The 17,927-nt window shown below is 43.3% G+C and overlaps 1 protein-coding gene and 2 non-coding genes across 3 annotated transcripts; 1 reads left to right on the forward strand and 2 right to left on the reverse strand.

Moving 5' to 3' along the window:
- Positions 1-632: 632 nt before the first annotated feature.
- On the reverse strand, positions 633-705 carry TRNAV-AAC (transfer RNA valine (anticodon AAC)). The gene has a single exon. It is a non-coding gene; the product is annotated as a tRNA-Val (tRNA).
- Positions 706-1,339: 634 nt separating this feature from the next.
- Positions 1,340-1,413, reverse strand: TRNAN-GUU (transfer RNA asparagine (anticodon GUU)). Its single transcript has one exon. It is a non-coding gene; the product is annotated as a tRNA-Asn (tRNA).
- A 7,595-nt stretch (positions 1,414-9,008) lies between these two features.
- On the forward strand, positions 9,009-16,817 carry ALOX5AP (arachidonate 5-lipoxygenase activating protein). Its single transcript, XM_028726436.2, has 5 exons — positions 9,009-9,401; positions 12,237-12,336; positions 13,400-13,470; positions 14,683-14,764; positions 16,098-16,817. The coding sequence occupies exons 1-5, from the start codon at positions 9,332-9,334 to the stop codon at positions 16,258-16,260; spliced, it is 486 nt and encodes a 161-aa protein (XP_028582269.1). The 5' UTR covers positions 9,009-9,331; the 3' UTR covers positions 16,261-16,817.
- Positions 16,818-17,927: the final 1,110 nt, after the last annotated feature.

Genomic DNA, 17,927 nt, shown 5'->3' on the forward strand with positions numbered 1-17,927 from the left:
TTAGAAGGTGATTGGGCCGGATCCGGCCCCCGGACCTTAGTTTGCCTACCCATATTTTAAGTGATTTTTTTTAATAATCCGGCTTAGAAATAATGGCACACCGTTGCAGAGGTGCGATCCATGGCTGCTCTGCAAACAGGCCCTTGTTCAGCTCCTTGCTTTTTGGGGTTCGCTTACCCAAACACGGAGGAAACGATCCTCCCCCCCCCCCACACACACCCCATGGCTCCGCGCTAATAAAAGTACAGATTTTTTTAAAATGCACAATTAATTACTTGAAATAATGTAAGAGCTTTCAGTGTGAGAATTGGAAGTGTGAATTCTGCCGTCGCTTTGTTCTCACTTTCAGAAGCACGCAACGTTTTCTCCATCTTCCTAAAATAGGCATTTAATCACCCAGATTTCTCCCACCGACACGCACCCCGTTTGGAAATACGTCGACGCGAGCAATGAAAGCATAACAAAAATTGCAGAGCGGTTGGGTTAAAGTTTGCTGAGTGACTGAACTTGCGTTCAAACCACATTAATATTTATCATTTGGTACAAAATAACACAAAGCCCGGCCGGTACCTCCTCTAAACGTGTTCTGATCGTAAAACGTCTCACCAACTGTATCCAGAAAAATAAAAAAGTGTTTCCGCCCGGTTTCGAACCGGGGACCTTTCGCGTGTTAGGCGAACGTGATAACCACTACACTACGGAAACCCAGGTCGACTCAAGGTTCCCCCACATGATTCTTATAGCAGAATTAGCATGTGCATTTCTTGCAATTTTCAGAATTTTGCAAGCTTTAGCGTTTAGCCGCGTGCTGGGGACGGGGAAGGAAAAACCGATAGATTGCATGCATAAGATACATACATAAACATGGATATGTACACACACACACACACACAAACACAGACAAAATTCTGTTCTATAATACTAGTTTATTATTTTTGCAAAGTAAGGTGCCATCAAGTGTGGTTAAAAGTCACGCCTAAACTTGGCAGTCTCGATCCATCCATGTCCAACAGTTACTTTGCAACATTCGACAGACCTAACTTACGATGTGCAAGTTCCTTTACTTGGTGCACTTCCCTGCAGGAGACACGGAGAAAAAAGCGACATGCCCGGTAGTTTCCCTGCACCTGCTTCGACTACACGAGTTTCCCCGTTTAAAAAAATAAAAATCAGCAGTTCAGAATGGTATCTATGAATTAAATGCAAGGTACTTCCTTCTTCCAAACCAGAGCTGCTTTGCAGAATTAAATTGCAGAGTGAGATAAATCCGTTCTAACGATGCGACAAAGTTTGTAGAGCAAGAATGGGAAATAGAGGAGTAAAAAAGATCCGCTCTCCCCGTCCCTGGGTGGGCTCGAACCACCAACCTTTCGGTTAACAGCCGAACGCGCTAACCGATTGCGCCACAGAGACTCCGCTGATTTCGGGTGTCTGCCAGGAAAGTACTAATGGTTACGCGCTTCCTTTATGCTAACGCGCTTCCTTTAATTCATTCTTCCACCATCACTTCCACCTCCAAAATAGCTGTTGCAAAAACCCCGGAAACAAACCTCCTTCCTAATGAGCGAGGCAGGAAGGCTGGACGAGGAAGGCTCTTGCAGCAGCAGCAAATGATAAGATAATAAGATAAGAGCCCCAAACGGGGGAACTTGCACAAAACGCCTGCCCTAAATTTCACCCTTTCTTGGGGTTCGTGATCGCCCAGCGCAAACTAGCATGATTCCTCCAGGGGGAGAAAAGGGCAAGTTAAAAGTGGGGATATTATCCCAGTTCCTTCTCCCTTTGATTTTGATGCGCGTGCCTGGCTGCTGCTTTGACCTTGCCAGGCAGCAGTTTCTGGGAAAGGCACCCTGGTACCCGGCATTCATGAATCAATCGATCATAAGCTTCTGGATATCCTTATTGCAGTCTCTTAAGAGATGCCGCTTGGCCCTTAATCCCACACTGAATAACTTCTCTTTCCACCTCCCCAACGCCCTTTCTGAAGCCACTTCTCTATTCTGTTCTGCAGCACCACTTTGCATCCACCTTCACACCCATGTGCATGCCCCCCCCGCCTTGCACAACCCACCCCCAGGCTAACCTCCTGCAACTTCCTCCTCCCATATGTTGCAACTGCCTAACATCCTTTTCACCTCCTGCTCAACCCTGATTTAAGGTTATAACACTGATGGTGGTGGTGGTGTTTTTATTGATACCCGCCCATATGGCTGGCTTGTGCATAAATAATAAATAAAAACAAGTGGGGACCGCAACATGGGCGTAGCCCAGCATTTATTTATTTTTAGGGGGGCATTTTGTTGTTGGGCTTTTTGGGGGAGATCACGGGTAAAAATCCACCCCTAAGTGAGGACATTACAGAAGGCAGGCTTCTGTTAGAGGAGGCAGGCTTCTGCTAGGGGAGTGGAACCTCAGTTAATTTAGTATTTTTAATGCTTTTCTATACTTTTTGAGCACGCCCCCCCCCGTGGGCTGCAACAAAATGTTGTAGCGTGCCATGTTCCTGGTCAGTTTCCAGCCTTTCCATTCCATGCTCAATTCCTCATTCCACCCTCCAACAGCCACAAAATATTCTGTGCCCACTGAGCATACTCAGTCCTAATTGGCCTGTTTTGGGTTCGCCGCCACCACCTCTCTCTCTCCCTCTCTCTTTTTTTGTACCAAAATATTTTGTATACTACAGTGGTACCTCGGGTTACAGACACTTCAGGTTACAGACTCTTCAGGTTACAGACTCTGCTAATCCAGAAATAGTACCTCGGGTTAAGAACTTAGCTTCAGGATGAGAACAGAAATCGTGCTCCAGCGGCGCAGCGGGAGGCCCCATTTGCTAAAGTGGTACCTCAGGTTAAGAACAGTTTCAGGTTAAGAACAGACCTCCAGAACAAATTAAGTGCTTAACCCGAGGTACCACTGTACTGCAAACTTCCCCAAGCCAACTGACACCATTTTAGCCATACGGGTAACTAGTAACTTATGCACATTTAACTGGCGCACCTTCAGCTTCATGCACTTGGCCAAAAATTAAAACGGGTGGGAAGAGGGTGGGCATCCAGGAAGAAAGACTTTGGCAATCCCACCCATCAATGAACCCAACTTTCTTTTGGCTATATGCAAATTTGGCTTTATAGGAATGACACTCAGAGCTTGGATATTAGAAATAGAGGGAATGATAATGGTATATAATCATGTCTGGAGTATAATTTGGTCCATGGGAGAGTCATTACACTTTGTTGTTGTTTAGTCGTCTAGTCGTGTCCGACTCTTCGTGACCCCCTGGACCAGAGCACGCCAGGCACTCCTGTCTTCCACTGCCTCCCGCAGCTTGGTCAAACTCATGCTGGTAGCTTCGAGAGCACTGTCCAACCATCTCGTCCTCTGTCGTCCCCTTCTCCTGATCTTTCCCAACATCAGGGTCTTTTCCAGGGAGTCTTCTCTTCTCATGAGGTGGCCAAAGTATTGGAGTATCAGCTTCAGGATCTGTCCTTCCAGTGAGCACTCAGGGCTGATTTCCTTAAGATTGGATAGGTTTGATCTTCTTGCAGTCCATGGGACTCTCAAGAGTCATTACACTAGATCTTATCAATTAAATGGGGGTGATATGCAGGAGGCTAACACCAATGCTTGAACTATAAGGGTGGTACTCACCCTTCCTTTGCTCTTAGGAAAAGAAAGCTAGAAAAGAAAAGGAAGAAGGAGGAGGAAGTATGGAAATGCCATATGGGGGCCAAGGGGAAGAAGCTATCACTATCAGGCAGCATGGCTGATTCAGTTGCTTGTAGATCCAAGCTTGCTGTTTTTAGGAGAGTAACAAAGCACTCTCTTGTGATGTGAATATTGGCAACTCTCTCCACAGTAAATAAGCCATATTTCAGAAAGACACTATAGCCTTCGCTGTGCCTCATTTTTTCCAAAAGAAACACTAACTCTGGTGAAGTGCCAAGACCACTGGAATCTTGCACCGCTCAGCAGAGATTGGGGTGGCCTATAACAGTATTTTATAAGTTTATAGTAAACAGGAGAATTTCATTATATAAACAGCTGGGTTTTCTATTTCCAAATATGGGGAATCCACCTTGGAATGTTCCTTCGGCTCAGCAGCTATTGGTGCAACATGAAACCTGCCCAGCACCTAACGGCCTCGTTTGAAGGTCTGCTACTTCCTTCTATGTTCCATTTTAAGACTTTGACCCAAGGCAGACCCATGACTTCACCACCAGATAATTTTTTTTTTATTTCCTCACCATCCTCTGTTTCCCATCTAACACCTAGATTCTAGCTTGATGAAGAGTTTGAAGTAAGCTTGTGCATTTTGGTTGACCTAATAAAGGTACTTTAAGGTTAAAGCTATGGTTTTCCCAGTATTGATGTATGGAAGTGAGAGCTGGACCATAAAGAAGGCTGATCACCGAAGAATTGATGCTTTTGAATTATGATGCTGGAGGAGAGACTTGAGAGTCCCATGAACTGCAAGAAGATCAAACCTATCCATTCTTAAGGAAATCAGCCCTGAGTGCTCACTGGAAGGACAGATCCTGAAGCTGAGACTCCAATACTTTGGCCACCTCATGAGAAGAGAAGACTCCCTGGAAAAGACCCTGATGTTGGGAAAGACTGATGGCACAAGGAGAAGGGGACAACAGAGGACGAGATGGTTGGACAGTGTTCTTGAAACTACCAGCATGAGTTTGACCAAACTGCGGGAGGCAGTGGAAGACAGGAGTGCCTGGCGTGCTCTGGTCCATGGGGTCATGAAGAGTCGGACACGACTAAACGACTAAACAACAACAACAACAACAACAACAACAATAAAGGTACATCGCTAACAAAGATTTTACAATAAATGGAGTGTTTTATAATAAATGCATAAATTTTTAAAGGATCTTATGGTTTAATAAGGAAGTCTATTGCCTAGTTCCTCTTTCTTTCTGCTGCTTCTAACAGGCCTGTTGAAAAGGAAAAGAACAAAGAAACCACATCCTTTGTGGGTAAGTAAAGATTCAAAAAAACAAAATTAAGCCAAGCAGCAACAGCACCACACACACAATACCTAAGTATCCATGAAAGCCGGCAAAAAAGTGTGTCTCAACCAGGATGCAGAATGAGAATATCAAAATGACTATGTTTTGCCTTGTTTTGGATTTGTGTGATCCTGAAAAGGTCTTCACAATTGCACCTCCCTATGTTCTGAGCTCGACCGCTCAAGATGCTTTAGAGGTTAATGGGAACAGGAACTGGGAACAGGGAGGTTCTGTAGAGCAGTGGCAGAAAATCTGCTGCGCATGCAGGAGGCCCCAGCTTCAATCCCAGGCCTCTCCAGCAAGGTCTGAGAGAGGCCCCTGCCTTCTGAATTCCTGGACAGCTGCTGCCAGTCAGTGTAGACAATACCGAACTAGATGGACCAATGGTTTGACTCAGGTGGCGCTGTGGTCTAAACCACAGAGCCTAGGACTTGCCGATTGGAAGGTTGGCAGTTCGAATCCCCATCACGGGGTGAGCTCCCATTGCTCGGTCCCAGCTCCTGCCAACCTAGCAGTTCGAAAGCACATCAAGTGCAAGTAGATAAATAGGTACCACTCTGGCGGGAAGGTAAACGGCGCTTCCGTGCGCTGCTCTGGTTTCACCAGAAGCGGCTTAGTCATGCTGGCCACATGACCCGGAAGCTGTACGCCGGCTCCCTCGGCTAATAAAGCGAGATGAGTGCTGCAACCCCAGAGTCGTTTGAGACTGGACTTAACTGTCAGGGGTCCCTTTAACTTTACCTTAAGGCATCTTCCTATGTCATCTCTTAGACAAGGTGGGGAAGAAATTTGTAAATACTGAAGTGGGCCAGGAAAAAAAAAGAGTAAGAGAAAACAAGAGAAAAGAAAAATAGGATAGGGTGCCAGATGGTGAAAATATGATACAAAGAGAGGAAGTAGAATTGAAAGGACTGATGCCGTCACAAGACACCCCACGCCAATATGTGGCACTCAAATCTTCCTGGAGAGATCAGACGTCAGGGTCTATTCTCATAACCAGTACTGGGTGAAAAGCCTGTTTTCTTTCTTGGACTGTCTTCCAAGTGAGACAGTCGCACACACCTGATACTACACATTGGGTTCAAATTTTAGTGTGCCACCAAAATTTTGGCATTCCGAAAGCCCCTCTTCACGTACAGTAAAAGGTAGACATGGCTGGGTTTCCATGGGGAGGATGAAATACTGAGTAGGGTGGTTGTGAGAGCAGCTCTGTGACGACAGACCTGTGATTCTTCAGATGTTGATGGACTACCCCTCCCATCATCCCTGATCATTGGTCATGCTGGCTGGGGCTGATGGGAGTTGGAGTCTAGTAGCATCTCGGACCAGAGTTCCTCCTGTGGAATAGAGCAGCAATGTATCCCTTACTATAAATTGCAACCGTTCAGATCAATCTGAAATAGCCATGGATTAGCAGTGGAGACTGGATCTTGGGAGAAGCACAGTGCAGCAGGCTGCAGGAACTATTTAACAAAGAACACTCCTATGTTCTTCCTCTCTGTATATTTGCCCATGCAAATAATAGCACCATTGGATATACAGTGGTACCTCGGGTTAAGTACTTAATTCGTTCCGGAAGTCCGTTCTTAACCTGAAACTGTTCTTAACCTGAAGCACCACTTTAGCTAATGGGGCCTCCCACTGCTGCCACACCACCGGAGCCCGATTTCTGTTCTCATCCTGAAGCAAAGTTCTTAACCTGAGGTACTATTTCTGGGTTAGCGGAGTCTGTAACCTGAAGCGTATGTAACCTGAAGCATATGTAACCCGAGGTACCACTGTATTGGGCAATTTTGTTGGTACAGAGGTAGGATAATATTGGGTATTCATGCCTCACCACTACATATATGTCTTGCATCTGAGGCAGTAACTCATTGGCAGAGCACCTGGTATAGCTGCCATGGTCAGTCCCTCTTTTAGTCTCCAGCAAAGTACTGTAGGCTTGGAAAGACAGCGTGGCAGTGCGGAGCAGTGGGCATGAGCCATAAACTGCAAATTCTCAGCTTTGAATATTTCACTTTATTTTTAAAAGGTGGTTTTAGCACTTTTAGAACCAGATATATGAGAACAAAACTGGCAGACCCTATTCCCTCCATCGTTTTGTGACCAACTGTCCTGCATCTGCCTGCCTGTGTTTTTAGTCAGTGAATGAGGTCATAGCAAGCAGGTCTAGCCAATTAGACAAAGAGAAGGCAAAAGAAATTCTAGAAATGGAACTTCTGGGGTCATTTTAAAGGTTTTTATGTTAGTCTTCCCTGGTACTGCTGCTGCTCCATAGAAAATAAGTAGCTCTGGGTATAGCTCTGATTAGGGAGGAGGTTGTCAACCCAAACCCCAAACCTCAGGTCTTATTTTATCTCTTCTAACCCCCCCCCCAAAAAAGTAGGGTTTTTTCTTTGTAAACATTTTTTTAAAAAATGGCCAGTATCAATGCAGATGAAGCCCATCAATATTGTACACATATTGCTGGGGTCAGAGCTGTAGCTGAATGTGGGTTATGCCAACCCAGTAACGTAACCCACTGTTGCTAAACCTGCGGGATGGGGCAGGTGATTAAAGTAGTCTCTGACCATCCTGAAGTGTCGTCCAGTGTTGCTATTCTGGCATATTTCTTATGCTACTGGAGCAATGGACAGGAAGAGCTGGAGTATAGGTTTCTAAGAAGCCTGGTCTACCCAAGCTTTGCCACCAGATCTACTAAAGGTGTTCTCTGATGCTGGTTAAGAAAATAAGGAGAGCCTGCTGGATCAGGCCAAGGAGCCACCTAGTCCAGCATCCTGTTCTCACAGTGGTAGGGTTGTCATATTTCAAAAAGTGAAAGTCCAGAGGTTTGCTTGTTTATTTGGAGGATTTGCCTTCCCTTCCCTGGAAAAAAATTCCTGCAGATACACACGCCTACCAGTCAGTGCACAGAAGACTAGATTAGACAGACCACATATAAGGCCACTTCCTATGTTCCTTGATATTGCAGCACGTGTCACACGAATCTTATTACACATGCAAACTGGAGAGCAGCTTCCCTTTCGCAGCCACAAAACGTAGCACAAATGAAGCATGCAAAGGAAGTTTGCAAGATAAAACAGTTGTAAATTTGTTTTTGGAAAAATCCTCAAAGCTATGACTAATTTCTACCAGTTTCAAAGTTACACACCATGTGCTTCACGCAGGGAACATTTCTCCACCTTCTTTTTGCCCAATCTGCTGGCTGTTACTCCATCATCTGTCTGAGATTGTTTCATATCTTAGGTTCCTCCATTGTAAACTGCAATTTCCACTGAAAAGCAAAAGCTAATTTTAATTGACAGTGGTCTCATGCTGTTTTAAAAAGAATTAAGTTTGTAGTGTTCCCTAGGAACTGGTATTCAAAGTCATGCCCTCACTGATAACTGAAGGTAGAACACTGACATCAGGCCTAGCAGCCATGGATAGCCTTTCATGTGCTATTTGTAAGTAAAGCATGAAAGAAAGATTTTAATGCTGTGTTCAAATGGGGGATCCAGCTTCTATGTCTACATGGAGGGCAGAACTACACGGGCATAAGAAAACATGAGATTCCCAATCCCATATTTTACTTGCAAGGAAAACATGATGATGGGGCAAATGAAAGGGAGAATCAGGGAAGGAAGGAAGTGCATAACTCTGACTTGTAGCACATTATTTTTTCCTTTTCCCTCCTCAACCCTTTTTCCTTTTGTGTTGTGTTTTAGATTATAAATCTGTGGACAGGGACCGTCTTGCTCTCATGTAAGGCATTTTGAGATCCTTTTTGGCTTAAGAGCAGGGTAAGATGATTTAAATGGATACAATAATAACAACTAACTCAACCACTTAATTGCCTAGTTTTCCAGTTCTTATTGGTATCTCTGCAGGATCTTGTTCTGAAGATGGTCCAAACAGATTGTGGCAGAGAAATTCTGTCGTCTCATGCCCCTGGGAGTAAACCATTGAGCCTTTGAGTCACAAATGCAATGGCACTGTTAATTCAGATCCACGCAGGTTGCACGATATGGATTGGTTCAAAGCAACAGGCCCTTCTGCTTCTTCACATGGGCACGTCACCTAGATATGCAGATTATGGAAGCCGAAACAAAAAGATTGAGAGGCATGGCCTTCACAGCTGATAAATGCAATGCACTGATAGCACTTTTGAAGATGATATGCTACTATCATGCTGTGTTTTAGCTGTGGAGCCATCAGAAGAGTTACATGATGCAAGATAAGGGAGAGGATCACTTCCTCCCTCTGTGGTTTGTCTGGCTGAGTTGCTAAAAAAAGGCTGAGCAGAATATCCTGGCAAGCCTGCCGTCAGCATGGACCAAGAAGTGGTGGGGTACATTGTCCTCCTGGTCATCGTTACGCTTTTAAGCGTCGTCCAAAATGGTAAGAAAGAACAGGGGGGGGGGGGGGAGGTCAGAAAAAGAGGCAGACCTGAGCATTAGGCATGGGGTGAGAAAGACTTGAATGCAAGCATTTAAATAATAATAATCTGAATTTGTACATGTTGTTTCAGAGCTGCTCTCAGAATCCCACCCCTCTTTTTGTTGATTTGTCTGCGTTTAAAATTAAATACTTGCAATGTGTGTTCCAGATTCCTTAGCCTAGCAATATTGTCACTAAGTTCCATGTTAAATTAACACTAAGAGAATGGCAGGGGGAAGAATCTCATATGTGGCAGGTCGCAGGCTGGCGGGATGGAAATGTTCCTTCTGCTGCCTAGGTTGACTGGCAGTGGGAGGTGGGCTCCCTTGGGTGGGGGGGGGGACCAGACTCTTACCTGCAGGGAAACACTGAGCAGGGCTGACCCCTCACCTAGCATCAATGCCAGCATCACCTTAGCTGCTCTACACCGATTCAGTACCATCTTGTCGGTACTGACCAGCAATGATCAACTCCCGCCCGGAAACCAATGTCCCCACTGCTGAAGGATGTGTGCATCCAGAATTGGCCTCCATAGTCACTTACGGACTCATTGTTAAAACTGTGTTTATGGAAGACAATCTTACTTGACTACGAGTGATCGCCAAAGAAGAAGAAGAAGAAGCAGTGACTCTGGGGTTTCAGACTGGGGTCTTTCCCATCGCCACTGGGAGAAGCTGCCTGTGGATTGGACCTGGGAACCTTTTTCTTTCAAAGCTGCTGCCCTTCCACATTTCCTCTTCCCTGCTGCACTGAACTTTTTGGGTTCAGTGAGGAGTAGCGAGGAGAGAAGGGGATTAGTGGAGAATGGTATTTCTGAGTTGTTGTTTTTAGAAAAACTTCAACTTACATTCTCTCCAACTCACAGATCCTCACACACAGCGACATTATGCAGTGGTACCTCAGGTTACATACGCTTCAGGTTACAGACTCCGCTAACCCAGAAATAGTGCTTCAGGTTAAGAAATTTGCTTCAGGATGAGAACAGAAATTGTGCTCCAGCGGTGCAGCGGCAGCAGGGTGCCCCATTAGCTAAAGTGGTGCTTCAGGTTAAGAATAGTTTCAGGTTATGAAAAGTTATGTGGTTTTTAGCTATAACGCTATAAGGAGCATGGAAAGAAAACAAAATTGGACTATTAACAGACAAAAATTTTATGTTACTTTATTTTAAGATCAAAGATTAGGATAAAACAAAGAGGGGAAGGATTTGCTGAACTAATAAATCGAACTGGAATACAAAAAGGGAGGTGTGAGGAGGTCCGGGAAATAAGCAAATGAAAGAAAGTGATGGAAAGATGGAATTGTTTTTTATCTATTTTGATTTTGTATTTTTCTTTTTTCATGTTGTAAAATTCTAATAAATATCTTTTTTTTTTAAAAAAAAGAATAGTTTCAGGTTAAGAACGGACCTCCGGAACGAATTAAGTACTTAACCCGAGGTACCACTGTATATGCAACAGTGAGCATAAAGTCCAGAAGGACAACAAAAAGTTTGAGAAGCAGTAGAGGGAGAAGGAGATTCTATTTAGAGCACCAAGCTGCCCTTTTAGACAAGTTTGTTCTGGATCCTGGAGGGACGCCGTTGATCACTGAAACCGTATCTATGTTATAGTGACTAACAACCTGCAGCAAAATGTTTGGGTTTCTCGGCATTCTTCAGATGCCCCAACATGACTCAGAGGGTGCTGTGGCCACGGTGGTAGATGCAGGACACTGATTTAGCAACACAGCTAGTAGCACCGTTCTCTGTCCGGCTCTCATCTTGAATAAGCAGCATGAGATCAGTGCAATTATGTAAACGAGTCAGGCTCTGTGCCTGGAGGCCATTCTTCTTATGTTAAATTCTCAGGATACTGCATCAAGGCAGCAAGGAGTATCCGATTCCCAAGCACACTGAATTGGTAACCCAAGAACTACCAATTCAGGTAGGAACCAAGGCTGAAGGCCTTACTGAAATTGCAGGGCTTTCCAAGGCTAGAGAGACATTGTGTGCATTTTTCAAAGAAAAGCACAGCAGTTTTAGTAACAGCTAAGGCAACAGAACTTGGGAGATTTGCAACCCACTTAAAAACCAGCCTTATGTTTTGGAGTCCCAGCACCATTATTGAAAATAAAAAAAGGAGTTTGAGAGAGGGGGTTTTCAGCAGAGGAATGAAAGGAGTTCTTAATCTTTCCTTCCCGATAATTTCAGTGGCTCTCAGACGTATTATCAGGCTTAGATTGGTGTCGGTTACTGCTGGACTCTGGGCTCATGAAAGGTGCCTCTGGACCTTCACACCTTACAAAGACACCTGCAAGACTACCAACAGCAATGCTTGTTTGTCTGGATAGGGATAACATATTCCAGGCATTGATTTTCCATATATATTGACTTTCCTTGCTTTACTATCCCAAATTCCATTCCTTCAAGCCATCCAAAAATTGAAAGTGATATTTGTGAAACATTAAGTTGATATTTTGTTAAGTCGTTGTTTGATGTTACTATGTTACAGAAATATTCTGATTTATAATTTAACTGTTTATTACATCACTTTTTTGGAAAAATTAATTTGCATTGCATTGGTTTATGGAACTGTTGGTTTTTTCTGTCTTTGACATTGTTGCTTAGCCACTTTGGGTTTCCCACAGGTAGGAAAAGTGGGACATTAATATGGAAATGAAATGAAAGTCTTTCTTTCTTTCTTTCTTTCTTTCTTTCTTTCTTTCTTTCTTTCTTTCTTTCTTTCTTTCTTTCCTTCCTTCCTTCCTTCCTTCCTTCCTTCCTTCCTTCCTTCCTTCCTTCCTTCCTTTCTAAAACAGCCTTTTTTGCAAGCAAAGTAGAGCAGGAAAGCAAGAACAGTACGGGCAAAATTGTTCACCGTGGCGGTACATCTCCCTTCGAGCGAGTCTTTACAGCCAAGTGAGTATTTATTTTGCGTGTCATGGGAAAGAGGAGTGAAATGGCAAACAATACAGCTGTAATTGCTGCAGACACAAGGCTTGTATCTAAAGAGAGATTCTGGGGCCCAAATTTGCTTTGATACTATTCCTACCCACCACCCCCATCCCAGAAAGCTGGCCTTCTAAGACTTTGAGTAGATCCACACCATACATTTAAAGCGTATTCAATGCATATTTAAAGCACTTGACTTCCCCCAGAGAATCCTGGGGACTCTGGCTCTGTTAGATGTTCCCAGGATTAATTGGGGAAGTCATGTGCTTTAAATGTGCATTGGATGTCCTTTAAATGTACGGTGTGGCTCTCTCCTTCATGTTGTTGTTGACTCCGGTTTTTGAAACACAATGGCCTTGCTAGTTAGGAGAATGAGATGAAGTAAGGCTTGTTCTTATGCTCACCCCTTACCTCATCTGGCCCAGCCACCAGGATGGATCTGGAAGGTTTTGCTCACATTTTAGATTAACCACAGTTTGTTATGATGTTCATACCTGGACAATACAGTGGTACCTCGGGTTACATACACTTCAGGTTCCAGACTCTGCTAACCCAGAAATAGTGCTTCAGGTTAAGAACTTTGCTTCAGGATGAGAACAGAAATCGTGCTCTGGTGGCACGGCAGCAGCGCTAGGCCTCATTAGCTAAAGTGGTGCTTCAGGTTAAGAACGGACCTCCGGAACGAATTAAGTACTTAACCCGAGGTACCACTCTATGTGGTTAGTCTTAACCATGGCTTGCTGAAATGAGCCAACCTGAAATCAAGGTTTACCTAGCTAACAAACCATGGTTCCGATTAAAAGCTTCCTTCCCCAGTTGTCTTGTGTTTCAATTTGTGCACTGTACCTACGTCAAAAAAAAATTGTAGATAACAGTTTTGACATGAACATCCCTTTGAGATTGCTGTCTTTCTGATTTTACATTAAGCTTCCCTGTGATTGACAGGCGCCTTGTCCTTTGCTTCGAATTGCATGGATACGTTTTCTTGCTCTCAGTATGACAATATCCCTTTCCAAAAATAATTTCCTAGCCAAAACTGCAGAGACGCCTACCCTACCTTTCTTGCCGTGCTTTGGTGTGCTGGCTTGCTGTGTAGTCAAGGTAATGTATTCAGAGCCCTCTTCACACCATCTCCCCAGGGGGTGTGTACACATTGCCTGATAATGTGCATTCAGTGCTGGATGCTGGCATGCTTGGGAGGGGGCTGTGCACATGATGTTGTCCCTGTGACGTCCCTGGTTAAGCTAAAGTGCATTCTCCATGGTTTTAATCCGTTTTGTGCAAAGAGCGCACGTCTCAAGCGCTTGCTGCATTCAAATATACACAGAGAGTGTTTTCTTAGGTCACCTCCTACTGGGGAAGACCTCATCATGGTGCAAGACCGGGCCACTTCCTCTCTCCTATAAGACCTCCGCAGAATATTGTAATGCATGGGGGGGGGGAGGAAGGAAGTTACATCATTTCCACCAGAGCTTGGGAGGTGGGTGACTAACCTAATGAGGGGAGGGGAGCAGAGCACCTTCATGTGTACTACTTCATATGCACTCCCACCTGTAAGTACAGACAACACAAGCAGTATTTCCTGCTTTGGGCAACGTTATTGTGCCAAGGGATGCACAACCGCAAGTCACTGTCGACAAAAGCGCTCTGCAAAAAAGAGAGAGCCCTGTGCGTTTCAGATCCTGCATGTGTACATAGCCTAGGTTTTGCATTTATCAAGGCAAAATAGCAAATACTGCAGTTTCCTCTCTTTTTTTATTGATACAGCAGGAAAAGTAAAAAGAGAAAACACAAATACCAAAGTACACACAGGAATAACAATAGACACAAATTTTTCTTAACAAACAGTAAGACATAAATTGGTCTTAACACTAAAGACCCAACCTCCCGTCTATTCCATATTTCGATTTCATATAACTTATTGCCAATACACACTTTTATCATAATTAAACTTTTCCTTAATATATCTTAATTCTTATATCTGCCTTGCAACTATTACTGAAGTTCCTCGAATGCTGCAACCGAGTTTAAACTACTATATTTCTATTTCCACAGGGCTTGTCCTCTGAAAGCCATAATAGTTAAACCACTTTGAATCGTTGAAACAAAATAAAAAAATTCCTTCCAGTAGCACCTTAGAGACCAACTAAGTTTGTTATTGGTATGAGCTTTCATGTGCATGGTATCTGAAGAAGTGTGCATGCACATGAAAGCTCATACCAATAAACTTAGTTGAATCGTGCTCAAGGTTGCATTTTAATCCAAGTGAAGTGACAATGTCTAATGACAAATGCCTTTCCTACTTCTCTTTAGCTCCTGCTGCCTTTGCGGGACTGATGTACTTGTTTGTGAGACAGAAGTACTTTGTCGGCTATATGGGGGAAAGGACACAGAGGTAATTCCCCACTTACATCTTCTCAAAAGTTCTAAGATGGCGGCTCACTTGTCCATTCCTTGTTCCCCCCCCCCCATAACAAGAGATGTTCTGGCTCTCCTTATGTTATTGGACTACAGATTCTATTGCCACCCTTTAGGAGAAAGGGCAGGGTAGAAATGGAAATAAATTTAACAATTCCAGCCCATTGGCCATGTTGGCTGGGGCTGATGGGAGTTGGAGTCCACCAATGTCTGGAGGCCCGTCGATTTCCTGCCACTATTCTAGATTCTCCTAATCAGTTTGTCAGGCTTATTTTGACATTGTGTTTTCCTTTTCACCTAGAATAATGCCTGCAGAGAAATACATGTGGGAAATTGCTTCTTTGGAATGTAGATTTTTCAGTAATGAAAATATGAGAAAAGAGCACTTCTTGTGTATTTCTCTGTGTTTTCCCTCCACAGAGCAAAAATATACGGTCACATTCATTTAAAGCACTCTTATACCACTTTAATGGTCATGGCTTCTAGTCCTAGACTAGACCCTTCACCTTCCCTTTCGATCCTGATTGTATTTCACAAAGACTGGATGTCATGGGTGTTATTGTTACTGCTGTATCAGCTCTCAACTGCACACACTGGAGTTGTATGATGTTTAGGCACCATTAGAATTACAGCAGTCAGTGTCCTCACTGGTGTGGCAATGCAAAATCCCTAAAGGTAAAATGAGCCCGCAACCCTAAATCCGCAAAACCCCACTGAAGTCAATGGACCTTACACAGAGGGTCTCTGGTTGTCTTATACTGCTTGGCTTCCACATACCCCATCACGTTCCTGAATTAAATATGCAAGGCTATTGAATTTTGTTTCAAGTATAATCAGTGACTATCATTTTTAATAGCTAGGATAAGATATATACGTCTCTTAAATGGAACAGTATTGGTTACTGAGATGCATAAATTTTGCCCTGTGCACCGAATTCATCTGCTGATTTACACCTGCACGGCTCACTCAAAATTAATTGTGCTTGCCAAGACATACATCAGTGCAGATTTTGACCCCATTAATCTGAACATCTGAGCTCTATTTAAGTTGAGCCAGTGGCGTAGCGTGGGTTGTCAGCACCTGGGGCAAGACAAGTAATTTGCGCCCCCTAACCCGTGGATTTGCGCCCCCTAACCCGTGGATTTGCCCTAACCCCAGATGTTGCGCCCGGTGCGGCCGGCCCCCCCTGCACCCCCCACGCTACGCCACTGAGTTGAGCTTGACCTTCATGACAGATAGAGAGGTTTAGCTCGTTTCTTGCAAATCAATATATTCTTACCTACTGCTTTTTCTCTCTCTTTCTCTCTTAGCACTCCTGGTTACATTTTTGGAAAACGCATCATAGCTTTCCTGTTCCTTATGTCTGCCGCTGGAGTCCTCAACTATTACCTGGGTTACTTTTTTGGAAGCGATTTTCAAATGTATATAAAAACCATAACTGGTACCATCTCCCCACTGCTGCTTATTCCTTAAATCTCTGTAGAAAGAGAGGGAAGGAGGTGAAAGAGAATGGAGGTCAGTGTGCTTAGCCAATCAATATCCAGAAGCAGATGTTTGAAATGAACCTACAAAGCTGCTTTTAGATTGCCATAAATCCAATGCTCCTTGGGACTTTGTAGTTTTCATTTAACACAGATTTTTCCCCCCTACAAGAAAATGATTTATTGTGCACAGTTGGCATGTCTTTGGGAGAAGAGTAATATGTTCCTGTAATTTATCAGGCTCCCTCCTATAAATGGGTTTGGTCACTGAATTCTTAAGTGCAAGGAAATTTTTATGCTGCCATCATTAAAAAATTTTTTTACAAGATTCTAAGACATAATGCTTGATTTTTTTAGTCTTCTTGAATTTGTAATTCCTATGATAGTTAATGGCACTGAGGCTTCCATTTTTGTAGAAACAGAACCAGCCATCTGGCTCAAAGCCCTATTTTTATCATTATCATGTTGGCTTAATATACATAAGAATAAAGTATGGTATATGTTTTGGAACACGCTGTTATTTTAATAAAGTTATTTACAGTGACAAAACGATTACTTTTATTCTTTGATCCCTGTCATTCCTGAAGTCCACAATGTTTTTATCGGACCAAATCATGTCCAAAGTGCTGGGTGTGATTTTGAGAGGTAACACAAAATCTTCGCCAGGTGTAAGAGTTTAAAGCAAAAACAGCAAAAATAAAAATGCATGAAAGTGTTATATGACAAGCTTTGGTAATATTGGTTAAAACTGGTTGTGTGAACAGGGAACAGATTTAAAGTCACTCAATACTCAAATGATATACATCATTATTTCCTTTTTATGTATAATATGCTAATTAACATTGATATTGATGCTAATTAACAAGAACAAGATAAAACTAGAATGACTACCCAGTCTTCTGTCCACCCTGTTTTTATTTATTTTTTTCTGTTCAGAGACTTGTAGTGAACACATAGCAGGTTTCCCCCACTTTTTCATTTTCTGAAGAGCATCACTTATTCTGCCCCCCATGTTTCTTTTGCTAGTTCTGTTTTAATTCTGGGGAAATTGAAAAGCAATACAGCACATTCAGGGGGGAGCTGTTTTGCTCATAAAATAAAACAAGTGTTCATCCTGTCTTTGCATTTCCTTTGATCAAGGTTCATATTTCTTATAAAGCATTTTCTGATGGCCTTTATTGTCAGTCAGTGCACATAATATGTCAACAGCTACCATTCTTGGGTGGCATGGCACGGGTGACATTTTTGTCTCCCATCTAGTGCAGGATATTTACCAAAATAAACAAACAAAACCAAAAATTCCTAACTCATTACAGCAGGGCCCCTGATGCGCTAGATGGTATTAATCATATCTTTACAACTTTCTGCCTGCCTAGCATAAACAGGGTATATAAACATTGATCATCTTGTGTAATTGATCTCAGACTGCCTTTTCCACTCACAGAGCAAGCTTGACTGATCAGATTGGACCTGTGGAGCCACAATGTCTGTTCTGTGAAGTATTATGAGTCCGAAATGTTTTGAAATTAAAAAACAAACAAACCAAAAAACCAGTCTGTAATGCTATAAAAGGAATAAAGAAGGGTCCTTTAAGTAATGTCCTTTGCTATGGAACGTGCAGCAATCTTAAGCAATAAAGGAATGTGCCACTGCCACCCA

Source organism: Podarcis muralis, chromosome 4 (assembly GCF_964188315.1).
Source record: "Podarcis muralis chromosome 4, rPodMur119.hap1.1, whole genome shotgun sequence".
In the NCBI taxonomy this organism is placed as follows: Eukaryota; Metazoa; Chordata; class Lepidosauria; order Squamata; family Lacertidae; genus Podarcis; species Podarcis muralis.